This window comes from Osmerus mordax, unplaced genomic scaffold (assembly GCF_038355195.1).
Source record: "Osmerus mordax isolate fOsmMor3 unplaced genomic scaffold, fOsmMor3.pri Scaffold_97, whole genome shotgun sequence".
Taxonomy (NCBI): domain Eukaryota; kingdom Metazoa; phylum Chordata; class Actinopteri; order Osmeriformes; family Osmeridae; genus Osmerus; species Osmerus mordax.
In genome coordinates, this window is record NW_027120654.1 from 5,001 (window position 1) to 32,500 (window position 27,500).

The 27,500-nt window shown below is 50.2% G+C and overlaps 1 protein-coding gene across 1 annotated transcript in view; it reads left to right on the forward strand.

The window, feature by feature from the left end:
* The first annotated feature begins 183 nt into the window (after positions 1–183).
* Positions 184–27,500, forward strand: part of LOC136940257 (copine-9-like) — a 30,113-nt gene continuing 2,796 nt past the window's right edge. The window contains exons 1-17 of the mRNA XM_067232302.1: positions 184–263; positions 3,026–3,066; positions 7,663–7,709; positions 9,885–9,988; positions 12,652–12,691; positions 12,846–12,848; positions 14,016–14,092; positions 18,570–18,633; positions 20,457–20,560; positions 20,767–20,871; positions 21,890–21,931; positions 23,703–23,778; positions 23,932–23,985; positions 24,792–24,853; positions 25,168–25,214; positions 25,657–25,838; positions 26,784–26,911. Of these exons, the coding sequence (XP_067088403.1) occupies positions 184–263; positions 3,026–3,066; positions 7,663–7,709; positions 9,885–9,988; positions 12,652–12,691; positions 12,846–12,848; positions 14,016–14,092; positions 18,570–18,633; positions 20,457–20,560; positions 20,767–20,871; positions 21,890–21,931; positions 23,703–23,778; positions 23,932–23,985; positions 24,792–24,853; positions 25,168–25,214; positions 25,657–25,838; positions 26,784–26,911 (1,256 nt within the window). The remainder of the gene's footprint in view (positions 264–3,025; positions 3,067–7,662; positions 7,710–9,884; positions 9,989–12,651; positions 12,692–12,845; positions 12,849–14,015; positions 14,093–18,569; positions 18,634–20,456; positions 20,561–20,766; positions 20,872–21,889; positions 21,932–23,702; positions 23,779–23,931; positions 23,986–24,791; positions 24,854–25,167; positions 25,215–25,656; positions 25,839–26,783; positions 26,912–27,500) is intronic.

The following is a 27,500-nucleotide window of genomic DNA, read 5'->3' on the forward strand; positions in this document are numbered from 1 at the left end:
ATGACTTCGCCTTCCTCACACCGCCGTCTTCAAACACTTCTACGAATCCTCTTTAGAGATTGATATGGGGGTAAGACGGCCACAAACTTGACGCGAATAAGTGGAGAACATTCCTGAATTGTTATTTTTATTTTTTTTAACCTGAGGTAAAGCAAGACACGGAGACAAACTTCTACCGTCGCGATGTTGGCGTCAATAGGACAGTTCGACCCTCTCAACACAAGCGTGCCTGCAACTAAAATAGAAGTTACCGTTTCGTGCAGGTAGGTCTTTGTTGTCATTTCCACAAGACGTTTTTAATGCCAGTTGCGGATGACACAAATATAGATGAACGCTACAAAAAGCGTCTACAAAAAGCCAAACGGAAATCAGAATCTCTATACTAATAGATGTGATTAACAAGTTGGGAGTGTTCATATTTTCTGTTAGCATATTCATAAAGGATGCCTTCATATTAGCATGTACTCTATGTGTCCCAGTCAGAGGTGCGCAGTCTAGACTATCGATCCAATGGCAGATGGTAACCACCTGTGTGTGGGTCTGTGGGTAATGTTGTATTTGTGTGTCTATACCTGTACACTTGTACATAAGTCTGTATGTTTGTGTAGGTGTGTATCTGTGAATATCAATGTGTGTGTGTGTATGTATATGTGTGTGTGTGTGTGGATATGCGTGTGTCTCTTTCTGTTTGTGTGCATATGTTACTGTTTCTGTGTGTGTGTGTGTGTGTGTGTGTTACTGTAAGAGGTGTGTAAATCTCTGCAACCGCCTCTGGTGTGCATAACCAAGATAAATAATCCTGCTGGTACATAGGATCATAGGCAGCATTTATACATATAATCTGACAATACATGTCTAGATTAATACTAATAATTTTCTAAATGAATGTACATTCAGAGGCACACACACACATGTATCAAAAATGCACACACACACAATCTAAACCGCTCATATCGTCCATATTTGCTCATCCCTTCTTCTTGTGTCATCCTGTGTCTTCTGGGTGTTAGTCACTGTGCTGAGAGAACTAGTCTCTTCTGGGTGTTAGTCACTGTGCTGAGAGAACTAGTCTCTTCTGGGTGTTAGTCACTGTGCTGAGAGAACTAGTCTCTTCTGGGTGTTAGTCACTGTGCTGAGAGAACTAGTCTCTTCTGGGTGTTAGTCACTGTGCTGAGAGAACTAGTCTCTTCTGGGTGTTAGTCGCTGTGCTGAGAGAACTAGTCTCTTCTGGGTGTTAGTCACTGTGCTGAGAGAACTAGTCGCCAGACACACCTTGATCACAGCATGAACCAACTAGAACCATGTTTATAGTTGTTAAACTGTTGTATCTAGAAACATTTCATCCCAGATGTGTGCTACATTCAGGACCTGAGTGGTTACAGGGTGTATTAGAACAGTGTTCAGATGATAACTAGAAGTGTTTCTCATGATATTGTCACGGGTCTAATACATAATGATATTATACTCTATTACAAATCCTCCATTACTTGTGGGGATGGGGCCAGGTGGACAGCACTGAATAAGTCATATTCAGAGTTTGGTGTGTGTGTGTGTGAGCATGTGAGTGTGTGTACGCATGAGTGCGTACCTGATTGCCCGTGTGTGTGTGTGTGCCTGTGTGTGTGTGCAAGAATGCATGCATGTGCGCAAGTGTTTTATGCGTGGATGGGTGTGTGTTTGTGTGTGCAATCATGTGTGTGTGTGTGAGAGAGAGAGCGCAGCAGCTTGGTGACTGGGTTGTTGCCAGCGGCCTGGTTGGGATGTCAGTCTCACAGTAGGAGAGAGCAAATTACAACTGTGTCCCATATGTCAGGATGAGACAGTCTGCACACTGGCTGGCTGGGTGACTGGTTTACTGGTTGGCTGACTGGGTGGCTGGGTGGCTGGGTGACCGGGTGGCTGGGTGACTGGGTGGCTGGGTGACTGGGTGGCTGGGTGACTGGGTGGCTGGGTGACTGGCAGGCTGGGTGACCGGCAGGCTTGGTGACTGGCTGGCTGGGTGACTGGCTGGCTGGGTGACCGGCTGGCCGGGTGACTGGCTGGCTGTCTGGGTGACTGGCTGGCTGGGTGACTGGTTAGCTGGGTAGCAGGCTTGCTTGTGTTTGTGTGTGTGAGCATGTGTGTGTGTGAGCGTGTGTGTTTATGTAAGTGTGTGTGAGCGTGTGTGTTTATGTAAGTGTGTGTGATCAAAAACCCCTGTTAGCCAGTAATCCCAGTATGAATAATGAATGTGGTGCCTGCTGTTGTGTTGTCTCCCCTAGGAGAAAGGGTGACTTTGGGCTGTCCCCTGGGCTCCGGAGAAGGAGGGGAGAGGAGGGGAGGGGAAGGGAGGAGAGGAGGGGAGGAGGAGGGAGGAGAGGGGAGGAGGAATGGGGAGGGGAGAGGAGGAGGGAGGAGGAATGGGGAGGGGAGAGGAAGAGGAGGAAGAGGGAGGAGAGGAGGATAGGGGAGGGGAGGGGAGGGGAGGAGAGGGGAGGAGGAGGAAGAGGGAGGAGAGGAGAGGAGAGGAGAGGGGAGGGGAGGGGAGGAGAGGGGAGGGGAGGGGAGGAGGAGGAAGAGGGAGGAGAGGAGGATAGGGAAGGAGAGGGGAGGAGGAGGAGGAAGAGGGAGGAGAGGAGGATAAGGAAGGAGAGGGGAGGAGGAGGAGGAAGAGGGAGGAGAGGAGGATAGGGGAGGAGGAGGGAGGGGAGGAGGAGGAGGAAGAAGAGGGAGGAGAAGAGGATAGGGGAGGAGGAGGGAGGGGAGGAGGTGGAATAGGGAGGAGAGGAGGATAGGGGAGGGGAGGAGAGGGGAGGAGGAGGAGGAGGAGAGGGAAGGGAGGGGGCAGGTGGAAAAGAGAATATAAAAATGTGAAGGGGGGAGAAAGAAAATAAAGTCAGAAAGGTGGAGGAGGATAATATTACCACCAGGAAACACTCAACATCACTTCCTGGGTCAGGATAAACACTGGCAATACACAGTATTTAGTAGAATAAGAAACAGTATTCAGTATTCATGGCTGTCTTTGCTTCTTCTGTCTCCTCAGACAGCTGCTAGATGTGGACACCTTCTCCAAGTCTGACCCTGGTAGGTGAACCCAACACACACACACACACACACACACACACACTGAGACACATACACACAGCTCCCCTGTGATGGTAAAAGTGTCAAATCATTTTTTGTTTGTTTTTGATCAACTGAACCAATCTGTTTGATTCCATTTTCAAGTGAATGAACAGGTGTTTGTGTGTGTCTGTGTGTGACTGTGTGTGAGTAATATTGTGTGTGCAGGAGTGAGTTAATCCCTGTACTGTTTGTGTGAATGTGTTTCTGTGTTTGTGTGAGTATGTGCTTGCCAATTTGTATGTTCGTGGGATTGTAATTTTGCACATTTTACGTGTATGTGATTGTGTGTTTCCATATTTGTGTGTGTGTGTGTGCATGTCTGCCCGTCTGTCTATTCTGTGTGTGTGTGTGTGTGTGTGAGAGAGAGTGTGTGAATTTGTGTTTTCGTGTGTGTGTGTGAGAGAGAGTGCAAGCCTTGAGTAAACACAGGAGAGTCCCAGCTCTCTTCATATAATTACAGGTTGGCTCCAACTTGTCCCTGAGACACACACACACAGAGACACTCTCTCACACACACACACACACACACACACACACACACACACACACACACACACACACACACACACACACACACACACACACACACACACACACACACACACAGACACACACACACACACACACACAGAGACACTCACACACACTCTCCCACTCGTCCTTGACTTTGTGCTTCTCAAGCCCTTCTTAAACGGGGACAGTAAACAGATCTGAGGCGCTGTTAGTGCTATCAAATCACCGGGCTCAGTGTCATCCAGCAATTAGGATTCATCCGCTGCTCCTGAGTGCTGGTTTGGTGCACCTGTGTGTCGTTGTTTGTGTATTTTGTGTGTGTATCTTCAGTGTTTGGTGTGTGTGTGTGTTTGTATGTATATGTGTGAGTGGTTGTGTGTGTGTGTGTGTGTGTGTGTGTGTGTGTGTGTGTGAGTGAGTGAAGAATGGTTTCCTCTTTGATTCCACATATTTTCTTTTTATTTCCTTCAGAAAAACAACAAAGGCTTTTCGTCCATGAACAACTTCTAAAAATATATTTTCTGTACTGTGTGTGTGTATGTGTGTCTGCCAGTGTGAGTGTGTGGTAATCCTCTGTGTAGCGAGTATGTTTTCTTTCACAATATTTGAAATCCCAAATCTGTCAGGAACTTCTGTCTGAATGGACTCCTGTCCATGTGTTTGTCTTGTTACTTGGCACCCACTTTTATTCAAACTAAGTGAAAAGGAGATTTGAATTGGCAACTTTCAGTGTGCAGTCCAACTGTCTTTATCAGAGCCTGTGCTGTTAGCCCAGCCTGCAACATGCAGCCTGTGCTGTTAGCCCAGCCTGCAACATGCAGGCTGGGCTAACAGCACAGGCTGCAACATCCAGCCTGTGCTGTTAGCCCAGCCTGCAACATGCAGCCTGTGCTGTTAGCCCAGCCTGCAACATCCAGTCTTCTGTCTTTGAGGCCAAAGGCAGTGTATTCCAGTCATGCCTGACCTCCAGACACACACACACACACACATATACACACTGTCAGAAACACAGTATCATTTTATACAGAATAAAAGGTTACATCTTCAACTTTTCTGATACATACACAGAGACCAAACCCGACTACAAACACACACACCCACACACGGAGACCAAACACAACTACACACACACACATGGGGACCAAACACACACACACACGGGGTCCAAACACAAACACACACACCTGACCGCCAAGCTCAGAGTACCCTTCAAATGCCGAAGGAGAGAGACGAAGTGGGCACGTCACCTTCCTGTGATTGGACAACAGAGCTCTCCCTGGACAGGAAATACAAGTCAGGTATTATGGGATGCTGCAATTCTGTTTCAGCCAACAGGATGTACAGCATGTCTCACCTGTGCTAAGAGACCAAATTTCATAATAATCGCAAATGACCTCAGAAACTTCCGTTTTAATATTAAAATATGTAATAGTTATAATAATGTGTGCCTGTGTGCTGCCTGTCGTCGTGAGTACAGTAGGAAGGTGCTTCCTTCTGCAGGATCACAGCAAAGGGTGTTTATTAAATCCTATTAAGCCCCTCAAGGTGCTGTTTGGAAAGGTCATATTAGAATATGAAGTGGGTCTCCAAGGTAGAATTGGATAAAAGCCTCCAATTTCAACCCCCCCACACACACACACACACATATGCGCGAGCACACACACACACACACCTCATCTGTATGTGACTGGGACTCTAGATGGGATTGAAAGCTCTTCACGAAATTGAAATGTGAAGATGGGGCATTTGTATGATAATTCTCTGTCTTGATCCATTAGAGAGTCTGGAGATCTCAGCAGATTCTTTAACCAGGACCCCCTGTGTTAAATAATCTAGGCATGTTCTCCATAGAGGGCCTCCTGGTGCAAGTGTTATTCTCCATAGAGGGCCTCCTGGTGCAAGTGTTATTCTCCATAGAGGGCCTCTTGGTGCAGGTGTTATTCTTCATAGAGGGCCTCCTGGTGCAGGTGTTATTCTTCATAGAGGGCCTCCTGGTGCAGGTGTTTTTCTCCATAGTGAGCTTCTTGGTGCAGGCTTTTAACCATGTCCTGTTTCCATAGAGGGCCCCCTGGAGCTGGTGTGTTTCTCCATGGTGAGCCCCTGAGTGTGTAACCTTATCAGAGCAGCTCCATGGTGGGGCTCAGGCCTAGCCTCCCGCCCCTGACCAGCTGAGAGGCAGGTTTAGACAGGGCTTATACTGGCAGTCAGGTGCACAATCCCTGCAGATAAGTCTCTGACTGACTGCTGCTGTTTGGTGTTGGATGGATGCCTCTGTAGACCCCTTCCCCTCCTCCCCCTCTTCCCCACATAATCTCCTCTTCCCTCCCTGTGTCTCCCAAGCAGTAATTTTTCCTGTTCCCTCTCCTCGATTGGTCAGCTGGGTTCCTTCCCTCCAAAGCCAGTGGAGGTGGACTTCCTGGTTGGAGTCAGACTTCTCCAGGCTCACCAGATGGCCCATCACTCCCAGTCACTTTCCATAAACGATATAATCACTCATATGGCAGACTGGGACTCCTCGTCACTCTCCTCTCTCCCCCCTCCAGCCTATCTCCCTCCTCCAGCCTCTCTCCCCCTTCCAGCCTCTCTCCCCCTCCAGCCTCTCTCCCTCCTCCAGCCTCTCTCCCCCCTCCAGCCTCTCTCCCTCCTCCCGCCTCTCTCCCTCCTCTAGCCTCTCTCCCTCCTCTAGCCTCTCTCCCTCCTCCAGCCTCTCTCCCCCTTCCAGCCTCTCTCCCTCCTCTAGCCTCTCTCCCTCCTCCAGCCTCTCTCCCCCTTCCAGCCTCTCTCCCCCTCCAGCCTCTCTCCCTCCTCCAGCCTCTCTCCCCCCTCCAGCCTCTCTCCCTCCTCCAGCCTCTCTCCCTCCTCTAGCCTCTCTCCCTCCTCTAGCCTCTCTCCCTCCTCCAGCCTCTCTCCCCCTTCCAGCCTCTCTCCCTCCTCTAGCCTCTCTCCCTCCTCCAGCCTCTCTCCCCCTTCCAGCCTCTCTCCCTCCTCTAGCCTCTCTCCCTCCTCCAGCCTCTCTCCCTCCTCCAGCCTCTCTCCCCCCTCCAGCCTCTCTCCCTCCTCCAGCCTCTCTCCCTCCTCCAGCCTCTCTCCCCCCTCCAGCCTCTCTCCTCATCCATCCTCTCACCCCACTTTCCCCTCCAGCCTCTCTCCCTCCTCCAGCCTCTCTCCCCCCTCCAGCCCCTCTCCTCTCTCTCCCCCTTCTCCCCCTAGCCATGGTGCTGTACTGGGCATGGGGGGTCACTGTCACCTCCATTCTCAGTCACACCATGGAAGACTCAACGACCAGCTGTCACAATGTAGACTATGATCAAGGTGTCCTCTCTCTCTCTCCCTCTTTGCCCCAGTTTTCTCTCTCTCACTTTGCCCTCCCCGACTGTCTCTACCTCTCTACCTCTCCCCTCTGCCTCCCCCTCTTTCCCCTCTACATCCACGCCCTGCTCCTGTTATCTAAGATGCCCTAATTGGTCATTAGAGGAGAAAATGTCCTTTTTTAATTGGCTGTTGCAGCAGCCTGGATGAAGAGCAGCATCACAGCCAGGACACACACACACACACACAGGCTGAGGGGTCCGGCTGGACACTGCTCTCTCTCTCCCCCTCTCTCTCTCCCCCACACACACATATGTACACACATATACGCACACACACACTCACAGACTAGACACACTCAAAGCGTGTCAGTACAGGTGATATATATTCAGATGAAGCTGGCGGACTGTGTGTCATGTATTCTGTGTCTTAAGAGTTTGTGTTCCAGTTTGGAGCTGCGTATTAACTGTTCTGGAAAAATGTGCTCAAGCAAGACAGAAACTGTAGAACTCTCTCTCTGTCAATGTTATTCAATTCAATATGCTTTATTGGCATGAATGTTAAACAGTGTTGTCAAAGCAGTCCACAGTGACGGGACAACACATGGAAACACATCAGAGAACTCAATCATCATCAATCAATGAACAACCTCTGTCTTTCTCTCTGTCTCTCTCTCTCCTCCCTCTCTGTCTCTATCTCTCTCTCCTCCCTCTCTCCTTTCTCTCTCTACAGTGGTGGTGCTGTATGTGCAGGCTGTTGGCACCAAGGAGTGGAGAGAGGTGAGTAAAGTCTGTTTTGAACCAACTTATGACAAACTAGCTTGCTTTTACCTTCCCACCCCTTCTCTCTCTCTCTCTCACACACACACACACACCGACACACACACTGATGTCAACAGAGACAGTCTCCTGTCCTTGAAGGACCCTAAACTCAGCTTCTTAGTGACAGGGACCGCAGTCCTCCATCTGTCTGTATGTGTGTGCATGTGTGCAGGTGTGTGTTCTGGCTCCAGAGCCAACAGATCTGTGTGTGTGTGTGTGCACGTGTGTGTGTGTGTGTCTAAAACTGAAGACTTGTCTCTCTGGTCCTCCTCCCCCACCTGACACCTGCTGGCTCCTCTGAACAAGCTGAAGCAGCTGACCCTGTACGCACCAGACCTGTTACTGTTACTGGGTACAGACCTGTTACTGAATGCAGACCTGTTACTGAATGTAGACCTGTTACTGGGTACAGACCTGTTACTGGGTACTGACCTGTTACTGGGTACTGACCTGTTACTGAATGTAGACCTGTTACTGGGTACTGACCTGTTACTGGGTACTGACCTGTTACTGAATGTAGATCTGTTACTGAATGTAGATCTGTTACTGAATGTAGACCTGTTACTGAATGTAGACCTGTTACTGAATGTAGACCTGTTACTGGGTACTGACCTGTTACTGAATGTAGACCTGTTACTGGGTACAGACCTGTTACTGGGTACTGACCTGTTACTGAATGTAGACCTGTTATTGAGTACAGACCTGTTACTGAGTAGACCAGGATGGGCAGTCTCTCTCTCTCCCTCCCTCCCCCCTCTCTCTCCCTCCCCCCCCTCTCTCTCTCCCTCCCCCCTCTCTCTCCCTCCCCCACTCTCTCTCCTTTTTTTCCTTTACTTTCTTGACTTGACAGGAAAAATAGACATTAAATATAGAAACGTTACAGTAAATCACAAGAGAGCCCAATAATATGGTAAAAAGCAAGACTTTCTCTCTTTTTATCGTGCTCTCTCCCTCTCTTCTTCTTCTTCCTCGATCTCTCTCTCATTCTCTCTCTCCTCATGTTCATCAAAGACGGTGCTGATTCCGACAGGAAGACAGGCCTCTCAGAGAGAGGAGTGCTGGGCATGCCTTTTCATGATAGCTAGCAGAACAAACACGAGTCTGGAACAGGAGAGATATCTAAACTGAGCCCTCGAACCCCCCCCACCGCCCGCCCCTCTGGTGGGGTCCCCCTCTGAGTTTCAGTCACTGCTGTCACAGCTGTGTGTAAAGCTTGTCACACACAGACAAAATAATTGATATGCTACCCATAACCACCCACTACCTGTCCATTATCCAATCAGAGCTTGGCTAGGACGTCAGCCCAGAAATAGACTGGAGGGAAGTGCCTCATGGGACGATGTTGTGATCGATGTCGTGCAGATAAGTGTGTGAATGTGTGTGTCTGTGTGTGTGTCTGTCTTCCTACCTGTGTGTGTCAGTATGCCTGTTTGTGTGCGTGTGTGCATATGTGTGTATGTTTGTGTGTGAATGTATGTGTTTGTGTGTGTATGAGTATGTGTCTGCATGTGTGTGTCTGCATGTGTGTGTGTGTGTTGTGCAGAGGTTGGGTCTGGTAATGGATTGGCAGGCACCAAAGTTGATGGATGATATTATGTGTATGGGGCTCTGAGGTACACAAGCCCAGAGTACTGAGACAGGGTGAGTGTGTGTGTGTGTGGATCAATAGCTCATTACTCTGTTGTGTCAGCTGGGAGTGTGTGTGGAGGGTCCGTGGAGGCCGCTGGCCAATAGGGATTAAGGTGTGATTTCCTGAGAGAGCTGCTGGTGACGAACCAGACTGGAGCTGACGAGGGCTGCATCTCTGAACACAGAGGCCTGTCTGGAGAGACAAGACCCCGTCACACACACACACACTCTCTCTCTCTCACACACACACACACACACACACACTCTCTCTCACACATACACACACACACACACACACTCATACAGACACAACAATAAACAAACAGGTGTTATTGTGGTACAGGGAGTAATCAGTGATTGTGAGGTATGAATGTTGTAATTTACATTACATTTTAGTCATTTAGCAGACGCTCTTATCCAGAGCGACTTACAGTAAGTAGTGTTTATTAGCTATCCTGTGGTTTAATGACAAGTGTTTACAAACGGTTTCTAACTGTGGTGCAGTTTGGGAGGACGGAGGTGATTGATAACAGCCTGAACCCCGACTTCGTCAGGAAGTTCGTGCTGGACTTCTTCTTTGAGGAGAAACAGAACCTGCGCTTCGATGTGTGAGTGACTAAACTCCTCCCTTTTTACACTATTGCATATTATTGTTTTAGCTGATGCTTTTATGCAGAATGACATAAACGTTTATCCAAAGCAAATAATGTGGCCATTATCGCCACTATTGAATTACTTCTTATAAGAAAAAAGGGACTTTTTTGTAAAGGTGAAAAAAAGTATGAAAACTGTTCAACCTCTCGAAACGTCTCTCTCTCTCCCTTCTCTCTCTGTCCCTCTCTCGTTGTTTTCTGTGGAGCTAAAGACCATTTCATCACACAGGTACCAGATATAGGCCGCAAGGTGAACCACGAAAAGTATTTTAGAAAATGATTCCAGCTCCACAGTCTGGCATCTACACAATCTTTAGCTCATAAAAAAGAACGAGTCGTGCTAAGCTACCAAAAAAAGGTTTGTCGCTGAAATTCCAGTCGATTATCGATGCGTCTATGTTTTATGCAGAACTAGTTTCTTCAGAGCGTAATAGGATTTTGGTGGCACGGTTCGACACGTGATCGTTCTACACCAGTAAGCAGTAAGGTAGCTGCTTTTTCTCACACGGACTTTTGCAGCCGCAGTGTATCACATGCAAAACACTGTCAGGGGCCGAATTTCTGTTACGTGCAAGGTCCCATCCTCTATTTGCCAACCATATCCATCCGTGTTGACAAAAAGAATTTCAGCGACAAACTATTTTTTGGTAGCTTAGCAGGACTCGTTCTTTTTTATGAGCTAAAGATTGTGTAGATGCCAGACTGTGGAGCGGGTTGAAACGATAACAGGGTTCACCTTACAGCCTAATAGTTTCCCATAAAAACAAATCAACAAACAAAAACAAATCAATATAATCGTCATCCAAATTAGGATAAAAAAACTAAAATGTTTCGCCAAAATGTTCAAAATCACCCACTCCCATGGAGATAATTGTCCATCAGCACTCAGCCAGTCTCTCAGGTCATGTGGATAATGGCGAGTATACCTCCTAGGGGTGGGAATCTTTTGGTACCTCACGATTCGACTCTTGGGGTCACAAATCGATAAAAAAAAAAATTTAACGAATTTTTATTTTAAAAAAACAACTTTTTTTATTTAAAAAAAAAACAACTTTTTTTCTAAAAAAAAAAAACGATTTTTTATTTGTATAAATTATAATACAAATATATAATACAAAAAAAAAAATTACATTTGTGAATCGATGTGAATCGCTAGAAGACTGAATCGTGATTCAAATGTGAATCAATTCCCACCCCTAATACCTCCCCGGCTACAGAAGCTATAACCTCGTCACACATCACACCCGTGACGTGTGACTTCACCGAGACCTGGAAAGGGAACTGGGTTTCTTATGTACTGGGTTCGTTATTCCACAGCACACGTCTGTTTTGTTCTAGTGTGTCACTCATGCTGTTGTGCACCTCAACACTCAGGATCACCTGGGAGATGTTGTTTACATGAGTCATCTGTACCTTTCGGAACACGACTCCCCTTTTTATTCTGACTAAGGATGAGATTCATTCATACTCTTGAATGTACGGGCTGAGCAAGATCAATGGGTGGGGGGGAGGGCAGAGAGAGAGGAGAAGGAGAGAGGAGAGAGAGCTAGAGAATAAGACAGAGTAAAGGATAAATGAGAAGGTCAGAGAGGAAGGAAAAATGGTGAGTGAGAGCAGGAGAGAGAGAAAAGTAACAAAGAGCGAGAACAAGAACACTCAGGAAATGACACAGGAAATGACACAGCTAACAATCCCCAGGAGGGCTTTCTGAATCTGACCCACAAGCTCTTACAGTGAAATACAGTTCTCTAAATTAACCAGACTGCATTTAGACAAGCCCAGAGACCCAGAAACCATCACTCTCTACTCCTCATCCTCTACCGTTAATGATTTATTTGCTGTTTCGTACCGACCACCCTCCTCCTCTTCTGAGAAAACACGGTTGATTTCTGTTTGTTGATTTCAGCAGCTGCAGAACACACAAAGGAGTACTGTTAGCTCTGTGTCTCCGTAATTGTGTGTGTGGGGTGGTGGGGGGGACAGTATACTGTATTTAAGGTACTTTATTGGGATGACATGACATTTACAAGACATTTTATTTATTTAGAGAAAAGATTTTGTCCGAAGCAATGTACAAATAGTGCATATGACCAATACCCTGACACCAATGAGAATGTTGTGTCGAGGGAAAAGGCCTAGTTTGGCTTTAGTGAGGCAGGTGGCTGCACACCCAGGTCTGTTTCATACTGAACGATTACAGAGACTTAAAAAAAGAAATACTAAAAGAATAGTTGCCGATGTTGTCTGGTATTGTGCAATGTAATTTGTCTCGTGGTCGAACGGTAAGGGACCCCCAACCATGGCTAGGCTAACTGCCAAAATGGAAGAAAAAAAACCACTTCCTGCAACTTAAAAAAAAAAGTTGGAATGGTTTGATCTGAGTGTGTAACGTTTTTATTTGTATTACAGCTACATTTTCGTAAAATTGTATCCCGAAATAATAGAGGGTGTTGATATAGCAACAAACATAGCTACCGGAAGCTAGCTTAAACGGTATCACCGCATCGGAGCTAGCTAGCCACTGCTAACCACAAACACGATTTTATCAAGTTCTAGATGCAATAAAAGTATAATCCTCTGATTTACATACTTGTATTTTATTTTCTATTTCTTTTTAGATACAACGTGGACTCCAGAAGTTCCAATATTTCCAAACATGTAAGTTTATCTTGCACGAGTCCAGTATGTGTTTCACTAAAATGGTTTGTAATTAGCGCCCATGTTTGGATCATGATTTGGCCCACGAATCACTGAATGGATGGATGAATGAATCTCTGACTTGTCTTTCTCCCTCTGCTGAACGACGGAGTAGAAGGTTGGTTCTGTGTTACCTACTCGTTCCTGTGAAACACGACCCAATCATGGTGTCTTCATTTTGAGACATTTCTGTGCACCTAAACTTTGCTCACCCAAGCGAAAAGAAAAAAAAACTTAAATCTAATTTGAATGTATTAAATTAGATCTTAAGTAATTTTAATTTTATTGATATTTTTCTACACAATTGGAAGTGCAAAATGATAATATAAATATATATATATCGGATTTGGTATATTCACATACTACTTTAATATACATAAGTATATGTACTTATACTTTATAAGTATACTTTAAGTATAATCTTTTTTTTTGCTTGGGCAGAACAATTTGCCCAGAACAGGAAGTGAACTAGGTTGTTTCTTGGGAACCTGGAATGTTTGTGTGTCGTATTTGTCGTTTTGTTGTTCTATCTTGCATCCTAACTGTCGTCTGGTGCTGAGGTGCTGTCTAAGTCTTCGCTGTGCTCGTGTTTTCTGGTTTGTTCTCATCAAGGATCCACCTCGACTCTAACCAAGCAGTCATGTCAGCCATTGTGTCATTCCGTCATTACATCACAGGTAAAACACCTTTGATAGACGGCCTCAAAGCTGAGTCACAGGCACCCATACACACACACACATCCATATACAAACGCATACACATACATACATACACTCAAAGATACATGCAGACACACACAAATAAACACCCACTTGTACACACAAACACACACACAACAACCCCCCCCCCCCCCCCCTCCCACACACACACACACACACAGCTGTTTTGCTGCCAGCGTTATAATGTACTCATGCCATGTCTGTGCTTTTCAATGTGACCATCTGTTTGTCTGGCCTGTGTGAGCAGCCGTCTGCCAAATTTACTACAAGGTTCTGTCCTGCTTTTGATTCGTTGTTAGTCAAAACTGTACAATGGACAGAGCATTCTTCGTTTTCCATGAACAGAAATACTCCCTCAGTGATTTAATGTTGAGGGAAATCAAGACTGCATTTTGTAGGAATAGTAGGAGACTTTTCCAGATGTAGAATATTAAGTAGAGAACTATGAGCTTCCCTGTTCTATTCTCTACTACTTCCTGTTCTTTCCCTCAAGTACTTCCTAGGTCAGACCTTTTGTATTCCGACCACTTCCTGTCTTTACTCTGACTACTTCCTTTCCCCTCCAGGACTTCCTGGGTCAGACATTCTGTACTCTTGGGGAGATCATCGGGTCCACAGGCGGGCGGCTGGAGAGACCACTCTCGTAAGTACTCCACAGGCCCACAATACCTCTCCCCACAGGTCCACAATACCTCTCTCCACAGGTCCACAATACCTTTCTCCACAGGTCCACAATACCTCTCTCCACAGGCCCACAATACCTCTCTCCACAGGTCCACAATACCTCTCTCCAAAGACCCACAATACCTCTCTCCACACGTCCCACAATCCATCTCTTCATTCTTCCCACTATCCATCTCTCCACACTTCTCACAATTTATATATCTTGTGTGTGTTGTAATGTGTGAATGGTGCAGTGAATGGTGTGTGTGTGTTGGGGTGTATTGTGTCTGGGGTGGGTGTATGTTTGTGTGGTTTGTGGTGAATGCTTGTGTGTGTGTGTTTCCCCTTTTCTCTTGGATCACAGACCAAATAATGTAGTTATTTTTTAGCATGGTGAGAACTTTACATTTACATTTTAAATTGTCATTTAGCAGACGCTCTTATCCAGAGCAACTTACAGTAATTACAGGGACATTCCCCCGAGGCAAGTAGGGTGAAGTGCCTTGCCCAAGGACACAACGTCATTTGGCACGGCCGGGAATCGAACTGGCAACCTTCTGATTACTAGCCCGCTTCCCTCACTGCTCAGCCACCTGACTCCCTGTCTCTTCCTCCGTCAGCATGAATGACTTTCTATGAGGAGGTTCTCTGAGCAGGCATGGCCCCGTCTGTGCGCTGCAGGAAAGGTTCCTCCTGACAGCTTCACATCAGCATGTGGACTGCCTGGCGGGTCGTCTCTCAGTCCTGTGATTTGGCTTGGGCTGTGTGTGTGTGTGTGTGTGTGTGTGTCAGGCTCTAGCTAACCTGTATTCTTCATCGAATCTTAAGCCAGCCTCTTCTCTCCCACCTTTCTAGCCTCCAGCTGGCCTCTACTTTCTCAGCCTCTGTCCAGCCTCTAACGGCCTTTTCTTCTGAGTCTCTAACCAGCCGCTATCCTCCCAGTCTCTAGCAGCCTCTATGGCCTCAGCCTTATCGTCTCCTGCAGACCTCCCTGTCTCTTCCTCCGTCAGCATGAATGACTTAGCCGTGCCAGAGCAGAGAGAGAGTGAGAGGGGGAGAGGGGGGGAGGGAGAGGGAGAGGGAGAGAGGGGGGAGGGAGAGAGAGAGTGAGAGAGAGAGGGAGAGGGAGAGGGGGAGGTACAGAGAGAGAGACTTTGCTAGATGCCACAGGGTATCGGGGCTGCCGCACTCTCTACTGACGATAAAACACACACATACTCTCACACACAGACACACTCACACACACACACTCTTACACACACACTCTCACATTCACACGCACACAGTCTTTAACAATCTCACACACATTCACATACTCATGAACACACTCTCACACACACACGCAAACGTGAAGGTAGCAGGAGAGATTGCTCTCTTATTCGGAATACAAATGACATTCTGAACACAAAGCAATTACTCTGAGCCAACTTAAATTCCCACACACGCACAACCTAGACCATCACACACATTACCTGTAATTATTCATGTTGCAGTAACTTTGTTAATGGGATTCACCTTGTGTGAGAGAGAGAAGAAAAGTCTCCTAATTGAAAGGTCACATGGAGTAAAACCCTGTCTGATTACATGTATGAGAGAAGCTTATATGATGGATGGAGGCATTAGCACATAGAAGGTGCTTTGTTGCGCAGTGATTGGCTAACAGTGTCCTATCCGAGGCATACATCCTGGTTGCCTTTCAGGAAGTGATCCTTGTTTTGTTTCTCAGACTGAGGCGAGAAGACGAGAGCTGAACATTCTCCACTCTGTGTGTGTGTGTGAGAGAGAAGGTTGTTTGTATGGGCGTATGTATTGTGTGTTTGTACTTATGAGTTCTGTGTGTGTGTGTGTGTGTACAGGTGTGTCTGTGGAGCCTTTGTCTGGTATAGAGGTGGTGTTTTGTAGGTCAATAATTATTCTTTTTTTGAAACGGGGAACCAGTTACCACTTACCTGGGGGTTTCCATGGAGACAGAGGGGAGCCCTTTCTCTCTCTCTCTCCCCCCCCCTGGTCTCTATCTATATTTCTTACTTTCTCTTCTCTATATCTCTTTCTATCTTCCTGTCTGTCTACCCCCAGCCTTCCTCCCCCAACCATCCTTCCCCCAGCCCTCCCCCACCCTCCCCCGCCCTCCCCCACCCTCCCCAGCCCTCCCCCACCCTCCCCAGCCAGAGGAAGAGTAACTGGGTCATGCTGCTGAAATATGGAGGAAGGACTCTGCTGGTGACACCAGCGGAGCTCCCTGCTCCTGAGTTAGAGGCTGCTCACACCCCGGACAGGCTGGGGGAGGCTAGGGGAGGGGGCTGGGGAGGAGGCTGGGGTGGATGGAGGAGGATGGGCGAGGGGGCTGGGGTGGATGGGGGAGGATGGGAGAGGGGGCTGGGGAGGATGGGGGAGGGGGCTGGGGAGGATGGGGGAGGGGGCTGGGGAAGAGGCTGGGGTGGATGGGGGAGGATGGGGGAGGATGGGCGAGGGGGCTGGGGTGGATGGGGGAGGATGGGCGAGGGGGCTGGGGAGGATGGGGGAGGGGGCTGGGGAGGATGGGGGAGGGGGCTGGGGAGGATGGGGGAGGGGGCTGGGGTGGATGGGGGAGGATGGGGGAGGGGGCTGGGGAGGATGGGGGAGGGGGCTGGGGAGGATGGGGGAGGGGGCTGGGGTGGATGGGGGAGGATGGGGGAGGGGGCTGGGGAAGATGGGGGAGGGGGCTGGGGAGGATGGGGGAGGGGGCTGGGGTGGATGGGGGAGGATGGGGGAGGGGGCTGGGGAAGATGGGGGAGGGGGCTGGGGAGGATGGGGGAGGGGGCTGGGGAGGATGGGGGAGGGGGCTGGGGAAGATGGGGGAGGGGGCTGGGGTGGATGGGGGAGGGGGCTGGGGAGGATAGGGGAGGAAGGATGACTGGGGGAGGATGGGGGAGGAAGGATGACTGGGGGAGGAACGATGACTGGGGGAGGATGGGGGAGGAAGGATGACTGGGGGAGGATGGGGGAGGAAGGATGACTGGGGGAGGATGGGGGAGGATGGGGGAGGATGGGGGAGGATGGGGGAGGAAGGATGACTGGGGGAGGATGGGGGAGGATGGGGGAGGATGTTCTAGTCCGTTATACACCTGCTGTCTGCCTCTCGGTGATCACAGAAGACTGTGAAGGAGATCAATCCTGAAATGTAATCACTTTAGTGTGTGTGTGAGTGTGTGTGTGTGTGTGTGTGTGTGTGTGTGTGTGAGTGTGTGAGTGTGTGAGTGTGAGTGTGTGTGTGTGTGTGAGTGAGGCTGACCTGGTCAGTGTGGTGGACAGGTGAGTTGTCTCATCTCACAGGTGTAGTAGGCAGGAGAAGGGAGAATGTGTGACTGTCAGCCCAGAAGAATGTGATCCATGACAAGCTGCCCACACTTGTCCAGACATGCACAATCACACCAGAGGATGAGCCACGGATGGAGAGAGAGAGAGACAGAAAGAGAGGGGGAAAGAGAGATGGAGAGAAACAGAGTGAAGGCAGAAAGTAGAGAAAAAGGGAGAATGATTGAAAGAGTGAAACAGAGTGATTCTCTTTTCTGCTTTTCTCCTTGCTTCTGCTCACCTCACCAGTCTTCTCCCCTCTCCTCTCTCCCCTCCTCTCTACCCCTCTCCTCCCCTCTCCAGTCTTCCCTCCATCACAGTCACTGGGCTGGTGTTTGGGTCGACCCTGCCTGCCCAGCAGTCATCCACTCTCTCACCCTGTCATCATATCTCTCTGGATCATCCCTCATCTCTTTCATGCTTCTTCTGTCTGTTTCCTTCACTCTTAATCTCTCTTCTTACTGTAATAATGGATCGATCTCTCTGTATAACTGCCGCTCTCCTGTGTAACTATATCTCTGTAGAACCGGAGAACCATCTCTCTCTGTGTTTGACTCTGACCAGCCTCCTCTTGGCTCTATCCTCTCTGCGTTCATCCTCCTCTCCTCCTCCCCTCCTCTCCTCCTCTTGTCAGTTCTTTGAACAGTTTATTTATTGGACAGAATTAAAACCACTACGTGAAAGTAAGTTTAAATTAACAAAAAAAATAAACGAGAAGCGAGTTCTAATCTTGTTGCCGCAGCAACTGTAGAAAGACAAGGTTGTGTTTGTGTGACTGTCTGTATGCGTGAGTGTGTGTGTGTGTGTGAGTGTGTGTGTGTGTGTTTCTGTGTGTGTACTTTCCCTCTCCGCTGTCATCTTAATATCCACTGACTGTTTGAAGTCTCCTGGGATATTGTTACCGTCTTGAAATTCTGCTGTCACAGGTTACCTGATGGGTTAGTAACCGTCTCTTCCTTATTCCTCTCTAACTCTCTTTCTCTAACTCTCTCTTTCTCTAACTCTCTCTTTCTCTAACTCTCTCTCTTTCTCACTCACCCTCCTTCTCTGCCTTTTTCTCTCTCATCCCATCCCCCCTTTTCTCTTTCTCTCTTTCTTTCTCTCTCTCTTTGTGTTTCTCTCAGTGGGATCCCAGGGAAGAAATGTGGGGTTATCATCTTCTCTGCAGAGGAACTCAGTAACTGCAGGGTCAGTACCTCTCACAATCACACACACACACACACACACACAAACACACACACACGTGTTTGAGAATGAGAGCTGTGTCGATAAGAGCTGACAAACAACCACACTGCTTCTGACGTGCAGCTCAGTCATCACATCGGTGTTACCCAGCATGCTCTGCTGCTGGCGTCTGGAGCAACAGGGGTCTCATTACCGCGGCTCAGCTGGCGGCGCTGCCGGCATCCGGTCCGGAGGGACCCGAGCCCTGGACCAGAACCACGGCAGAGCCCCTGGAAGCACAGAGCCCCTGGAAGCACAGAGCCCCTGGAAGCAGAGAGCCCTGGAAGCTACCTCCATATGGATGAGCTGGGCTGACAGGGCTGGCAGGGCCAGAGCAGGCTGTCAGAGCAGGCTGTCAGAGCAGGCTGTCAGAGCAGGCTGTCTAAGCAGGCTGTCAGAGCAGGCTGTCTAAGCAGGCTGTCAGAGCAGGCTGTCAGAGCAGGCTGTCAGAGCAGGCTGTCAGAGCAGGCTGTCTGAGCAGGCTGTCAGAGCAGGCTGTCAGAGCAGGCTGTCTGAGCAGGCTGTCAGAGCAGGCTGTCTAAGCAGGCTGTCAGAGCAGGCTGTCAGAGCAGGCTGTCTAAGTAGGCTGTCAGAGCAGGCTGTCAGAGCAGGCTGTCAGAGCAGGCTGTCTGAGCAGGCTGTCTGAGCAGGCTGTCAGAGCAGGCTGTCTAAGCAGGCTGTCAGAGCAGCCTGTCTAAGCAGGCTGTCTGAGCAGGCTGTCTAAGCAGGTTGTCAGAGCAGGCTGTCAGAGCAGGCTGTCTAAGCAGGCTGTCTGAGCAGGCTGTCTGAGCAGGCTGTCAGAGCAGGCTGTCTAAGCAGGCTGTCAGAGCAGCCTGTCTAAGCAGGCTGTCTGAGCAGGCTGTCTAAGCAGGCTGTCAGAGCAGGCTGTCAGAGCAGGCTGTCTAAGCAGGCTGTCTGAGCAGGCTGTCTAAGCAGGCTGTCTAAGCAGGCTGTCAGAGCAGGCTGTCAGAGCAGGCTGTCTAAGCAGGCTGTCAGAGCAGGCTGTCAGAGCAGGCTGTCTGAGCAGGCTGTCAGAGCAGGCTGTCAGAGCAGGCTGTCAGAGCAGGCTGTCTGAGCAGGCTGTCAGAGCAGGCTGTCTGAGCAGGCTGTCAGAGCAGGCTGTCTGAGTCCTGCTTGTAGCTGCTCTTGTTGTTGTTGTGGTTTGGGCTGAGGGAGGAAGTGCTTGCTGGGGTGTTAGTTGGTTGCCGTGGTGTTTGATTTTAGAATGGTGTTTTTTAGGGGTGTTAGCAGACAGCTCGTATTTATAGTATAATAGAGAGGGGATTCAAGCCATGCATCCTCCTAAAGGCAGGGTCTGTAATGTTGAGAAGCACTTTCTGTCAAATTTGCTGAAACATACTTCACATCTTGATAGCAACCAATAAATCTAAAGGTTTGACAATAAAATGATTATAAATCCGATCTCTGTGGGCATCGCAGGACTGTATTAAACACGACCAATAATTTAGTTTGGACAGAACATAGTTATTGGATGGCATTCAGACTGAATGAGTGATTGGACAGGCTACTTGTCTACCTCCCTCCTGGCAGTAGTTCATGTGTTTTGGAAGAGTGGCTTTAAAGGGAGGGGTGTGGGGTATTTTGGTTTGAACCCTTTCAAACTTGAGACATAATTGCTAGATTCGCAAAACTTGCCTACCCTGCCTTTAACCTGCTCTGATGTCTGAGCTGTGCTGTGAGGTGACCCCCCTCCCTCTCGTGTGCTCTGCTCTGATGGCTGAGCTGTGCTGTGAGGTGACCCCCCTCCCTCTCGTGTGCCCTGCCAGGACATCGCCACCATGCAGCTGTGTGCTAACAAGCTGGACAAGAAGGACTTCTTCGGCAAGTCGGACCCCTTCCTGGTCTTCTACCGCAGCAACGAGGACGGAACGTGAGTCTGTCTGCTCGGAGGGTTCTAGAACGATCCAGAACTGACTCTAGAACAGAGACCTCTGGGACTGAGTCTGGATCTGGGACTAATATTACTTACTTAATGTAATAGTACCAGTATTAGTTCTTGTACTAGTATAGTAGTACTAGTATGGTAGTACTAGTATGGTAGTACTAGTAAAGGCCCGGGTAATGTCTGCACTGCAGGTTCACCATCTGCCATAAGACTGAGGTGGTGAAGAACACTCTGAACCCAGTGTGGCAGCCCTTCACCCTGCCAGTACGAGCTCTCTGCAACGGAGACTACGACAGGTGAGGGGGGGGGAGGGGGAGGAGGAGGCAGAGAGGAGGGACTACGACAGGTGGGGCTGGGGGAGGGGGGAGGAGGAGGGACTACGACAGGTGGGGCTGGGGGAGGGGGGAGGAGGAGGGACTACGACAGGTGGGGCTGGGGGAGGGGGGAGGAGGAGGGACTACGACAGGTGGGGGGGAGGGGCGAGGGACAACGACAGGGGAGGGGGGAGGAGGAGGGAGGGAGGAGGGACTACGACAGGTGGGGGGGAGGGGCGAGGGACTACGACAGCTGAGGGGGGGGAGGGGGGAGGAGGGACTACGACAGGTGGGGGGGGAGGGGGGAGGAGGAGGGAGAGAGGAGGGACGACGACAGGTGTGGGGGAGGGGGACCATGACAGAAGAGGCCTGGAGAATTTTTAGCAGGTAAATGTGAAGGAATGGATAGGAGACACAGAGGGACAGGTGATTAGGTAATGAGGGAACAGAAGAACTGTAGAGGGAGAACAGAAGATCCCTGGGGGACCAATGAGAGAACAGAAGATCCCTGGGGGACCAATGAGAGAGCAGAAGATCCCTGTGTGTGAAGCCAGGATGACATCATCTGTCTGCAGGGCGATCAGAATAATGCCAGCAGTCGGTCCTGCTGTCCCAGAGACCAGCGCTGGTGTTATTAGGATCGAGCTGCAGTCTCCTCTACCTCACCTGCTGAAACCTCACACACATTTACATTTAGTCATTTAGCAGACGCTCTTATCCAGAGCGACTTACAGTAAGTACAGGGACATTCCCCCGAGGCAAGTAGGGTGAAGTGTCTTGCCCAAGGACACAACTTCAGTTGGCATGACCGGGAATCGAACTGGCAACCTTCGGATTACTAGCCCGATTCCCTCACCGCTCAGCCACCTGACTCCCATCTGGGTTAGGGTTACACAGACCTGCTGAAACCTCACACACACACCTGAAACTTCTTCACATCTGCACCAACCGTATCACAATGGAGATGTGTTAGTTATTATGGGCTGTCTTCCCCCTCCAGAACCGTGAAGGTGGATGTTTATGACTGGGACCGAGACGGCAGGTAAAACCCATTCTCTCACCCCACACCCAACACCATCACCTCACCCAACACCATCACCTCACCCCACACCCAACACCATCACCTCACCCAACACCATCACCTCACCCAACACCATCAGCTCACCCCACACCCAACACCATCACCCCACACCCAACACCATCACCTCACCCCACACCATCACCTCACCCCACACCATCACCTCACCCCACACCATCACCTCACCCAACACCATCAGCTCACCCCACACCCAACACCATCACCCCACACCCAACACCATCACCTCACCCCACACCATCACCTCACCCAACACCATCAGCTCACCCCACACCCAACACCATCACCCCAAACCCAACACCATCACCTCACCCCACACCATCACCTCACCCCACACCATCACCTCACCCAACACCATCACCCCACACCCAACGCCATCACCTCACCCCACACCCAACACCATCACCCCACACCCAACACCATCACCTCACCCCACACCCAACACCATCACCCCACACCCAACACCATCACCTCACACCACACCATCACACCACCCCCATCACCCTCACCACACCCAACACCATCACCCCACACCCAACACCATCACCTCACACCACACCATCACACCACCCCCATCACCCTCACCACACCCGACACCATCACCTCACCCAACACCATCACCTCACCCCACACCCAACACCATCACCCCACACCATCACCACACCCAACACCATCACCTCACCCAACACCATCACCACACCCGACACCATCACCTCACCCCACACCCAACACCATCACCTCACCCAACACCATCACCTCACCCCACACCCAACACCATCACCTCACCCAACACCATCACCTCACCCCACACCATCACCTCACCCCACACCCAACACCATCACCTCACCCAACACCATCACCACACCCGACACCATCACCTCACCCCACACCCAAAACCATCACCTCACCCAACACCATCACCTCACCCCACACCCAACACCATCACCTCACCCAACACCATCACCACACCCGACACCATCACCTCACCCAACACCATCACCTCACCCAACACCATCACCTCACCCCACACCCAACACCATCACCTCACCCAACACCATCACCACACCCGACACCATCACCTCACCCCACACCCAACACCATCACCTCACCCAACACCATCACCTCACCCCACACCCCACACCATCACCTCACCCAACACCATCACCTCACACCACACCCAACACCATCACCTCACACCACACCCAACACCATCACCTCACACCACACCCAACACCATCACCTCAACCAACACCATCACCTCAACCAACACCATCACCTCAACCAACACCATCACCTCACCCAACACCATCACCTCACCCCACACCCAACACCATCACCTCAACCAACACCATCACCTCACCCAACACCATCACCTCACACCACACCCAACACCATCACCTCAACCAACACCATCACCTCACCCAACACCATCACCTCACACCACACCCAACACCATCACCTCAACCAACACCATCACCTCACCCAACACCATCACCTCACCCCACACCCAACACCATCACCTCACCCAACACCATCACCTCACCCCACACCCAACACCATCACCTCACACCCAACACAATCACCTCACCCCACACCCAACACCATCACCTCACCCAACACCCCACACTCTACACCACATACAAACTACTATGGCATCTGAGCTAAGAAGCTAACTCTGTCTGTTTGTCTACCTGTCGGACTGTCTGTCTGTCTGCAGTCATGACTTCATCGGGGAGTTTGCCACCAGCTACAGAGAGATGTCCAGAGGAGAGAACCAGTTTAATGTATACGAGGTGAGCTCTCAGCATGTCCAGGTATATCCATGTGTATGCAACAGCCTCTCTGTCTGGATGCTGATGATAGTCTGTTCTTTGTTAGAATAGTGTTTGTGTTTGTGTGAAAGAAGGTGTGAAATGTGTAACCTGTAAACTTGTGTCGTGAAACAGGTTCTGAATCCCAAGAAGAAAGGCAAGAAGAAGAAATACATTAACTCAGGGACAGTGAGTCTCACCCCCTCCCTTATCTCTTCTCTTTCTCTGCTCTATCATCTCTCCTCTCTCCTTTCCTCTCTCCCCTCCTCTCTTTCCCCTCCTCTCCCCTCCTCTCCCCTCCTCTCTCCCCCTCCTCTCCTCTCTCTCCCCTCCTCTCCTCTCATATCTACCTGTCACTTCCTCTTCCTGTCACTTCCTCTTCTCATGATTTATATTGCTCATTATCTTTATCATGCAATTCTTAACTCTGTTCTCCCTTTTCCTTCTTTCTTCCTCTCTCTGTCTGTCTCGCTGCTCTTTCATCTTTTCACTTTGTCATTCTGCTGTCTGTCTTGCTTTCTCTCTCTATCTCTCTCTCTATCTCTCTCGCACTGTCTCTCTCTGTCTGTCTTGCTCTCTCTCTCTCTCTCCCTCTGTCTCGCTGTCTCTCTCGCTGTCTATCTCTCTCTCTCGCTGTCTCTCTCTCGCTGTCTCTCTCTCTCTTGCTGTCTCTCTATCTCTTGCTGTCTCTCTCTCTCGCTGTCTCTCTCTCTCGCTGTCTATCTCTCTCTCTCGCTGTCTATCTCTCTCTCGCTGTCTCTCTCTCTCTTGCTGTCTCTCTCTGTCTGTCTTGCTGTCTCTCTCTCTCGCTGTCTCTCTCTCTCTCGCTGTCTCTCTCTCTCTCTCGCTGTCTCTCTCTGTCTGTCTCGCTGTCTCTGTCTCTTGCTGTCTATCTCTCTCTCTCGCTGTCTATCTCTCTCTCTCGCTGACTCTCTCTCTCTCTCTTGCTGTCTCTCTCTCTCGCTGTCTCTCTCTCGCTGTCTCTCTCTCTCCAGGTGACTTTACTGTCCTTCACAGTACAGTCAGAATACACGTTTGTGGATTTCATCCGAGGAGGGTGATTAAAACTCTGTATTTCTGAAAATCAAATGCTTGTGTGTGTCTTTGGGGGTGAATGTGTGTGTGCATGCTTGGCTGTGTGTGTGTGTTTGAGAGACTGGGGAACATCCCAGTGTTTTCTTCCAGTGGACATGTTGATGTCATCACAGCACAGTGACCCTGGACCTGGGCACTGCTGCTGCCTTTTGCATTTCTCAACACCTAATGTCTCTGAGGAGGTTTCTCACCTAATGTCAGTGTCTCTGAGGAGGTTTGGACGTGTGGGTTATTGATGTGATCAATAATGGGTGTTGGTGTGATCCTCTCTTCCAGAACTCAGCTCAACTTCACCGTAGCCATCGACTTCACTGCTTCTAATGGTACGTCTGCCAGACCTGGGGAGTGTTTCATTATGCTGTGTGGGTGTGTGAAAGTGTGTGTGTGAGAGAGAGAGTGCAGAAGAGTGTGTAGGTGTGTACCTTTCTATTCACCTTAGTGTCTGTGTGAGAGAGAATATCCGTAAAATTATGCACATATGATTGAATGCCTGAATGTGTGTGTGTATACGTGTGTGTGTGTGTGTGCATGCATTGGTATGTGTGTGTCCGTATGTGAATTTGTGTGTTCCTGTGTCCGTGTGTGTGTGTGTGTCCGTGTGTGCGTGTGTCCGTGTGTGCGTGTGTGTGTGTGTGTGTGTGCGTGTGTGTCCGTGTGTGCGTGTCCGTGTGTGCGTGTGTGTGTGTGTCCGTGTGTGTGTGTGTCCGTGTGTGCGTGTGTGTGTGTCCGTGTGTGTGTGTGCGTGTGTGTGTGTGTGTGTGCCAGGTAACCCGGCACAGCCCACCTCTCTCCACTACATGAGCCCGTACCAGATGAATGCGTACGCCATGGCGCTGAGAGCTGTGGGTGAGATCATCCAGGACTACGACAGTGACAAGATGTTCCCCGCCTACGGCTTCGGAGCCAAGCTGCCCCCAGACGGCAAGGTCTCCCACGCCTTCCCTCTGGTGAGGGCCTCTCTGGGGGGGGGGGGGGGGGGTGTGGGTGTGGGGGTGGGGGGGGGTGAGTGGGGGGGGGGGGGGGTGTGTGGGGGTGGGTGTGGGTGGGTGTGTGGGGGTTGGGTGTGGGGGTGGGTGTGGGGGTGGGTGGGTTCGCTCCATGATATTTAAAGCCATGAACTCTAAGCAGGGAGCTGTGTGTTCAGCTGTGTCCTCTGTGTGTGTGTGTGTGTACCACAGCCCCACCCAAAGCGTGTAGAAGGGTGTGTTCTGGTCAAACAACCAGCAACTTAGCAACAGCTGTCTGCACACGCTCAGTAGCTGGCTCCTCATCCCACCCAGCGGGGAACTCCCAGCATCCTTCACTTCCTCCTGAGGAGCCTCGCCCAATCAGAGGCCTGTGCTGGCTGCTGTTGTCATGCCAACGGCTGGCACTCACCTGAGGCTTCCATTGGCCTTTATTTATTAATTAGTTTAATGTGCAAGGTTAGCTTTATTCTTGGAGACTGACTAGTGACTGCTTTGTGTTTTGCTGGTGAACATGTGAATGTTTGTAGATGCCAGCTTGTCTGTGTAGGTGGAGCTATACCTTGAACTCACCAGTTACCCCCTCCTCCCCTCCTCCTCCTCCCTCCCCTCCTCCTCCGCTCCTCCTCCCTCCTCCTCCTCCCTCCCCTCTTCCCTTCCTCCTCCCTCCCCTCTTCCCCTCCTCCTCCCTCCTCCTCCCTCCCCTCCTCCTCCCCTCCTTCTCCCCTCCTCCTCCTCCCTCCCCTCTTCCCTTCCTCCTCCCTCCCCTCTTCCCCTCCTCCTCCCTCCCCTCCTCCTCCCCTCCTCTCCTCCCTCCTCCTCCTCCCTCCCCTCTTCCCTTCCTCCTCCCTCCCCTCCCTCCCCTCCTCCTCCTCCCCTCCTCCTCCTCCCTCCCCTCCTCCCCTCCTCCTCCCTCCCCTCCTCCAGGGTGGGGAGGTGGGCTCTGCGGGCTGTGTGGGGATTGAAGGTGTGCTGGAGGCGTACTTCCACAGCCTGCGCACCGTGCAGCTGTACGGACCCACCAACTTCTCCCCTGTCATCAACCAGGTGGCACGGTCAGTGGGGGTCACGGGGGTCACGGGGGTCAGTGGGGGTCGTGATAGCAGGGCTCACACTTGTTCTGTCTGTCCCCCCCCTTCCTCCCTCCTCTTCCTCCAACCTGTCACTTCCTGAACACAGCTGGAGCCCAGCAGCAGCATCTCTGCCTTCCCAGGTGGCTGATGGAAATGCTACACATTAGCCTGGAGCAAGAATAAAGCACATCTCTCCCAAATACACACACACCTAAACACACACCAACACCAACACATGATACATACACAGATTCACACTCACACTCTCTCTCACACACACACACACAGGTGTGTATATAACCTGACATTCCATAGTAGCATCAGGCAGGTGTTGCTTTCTGTGCCAGATTCACTCTCCCTGAGGAAGAGATGTCTCTCCCTCTCTCTCTCCCTCTCTCTCTCTCCCTCCCTCTCTGACTCACTTTTTCACTTGGTCTCTTTCCCCTCTCTCTTTCTACTATCAAGACATGTGAATACTTCAACACGTAGTTTTCTTAAGATGTTTTAGGCATCCTAGTTGCAGTTGAAGAATGTTTCTATAAATAAATGACACCTGCGAATAATGTATACA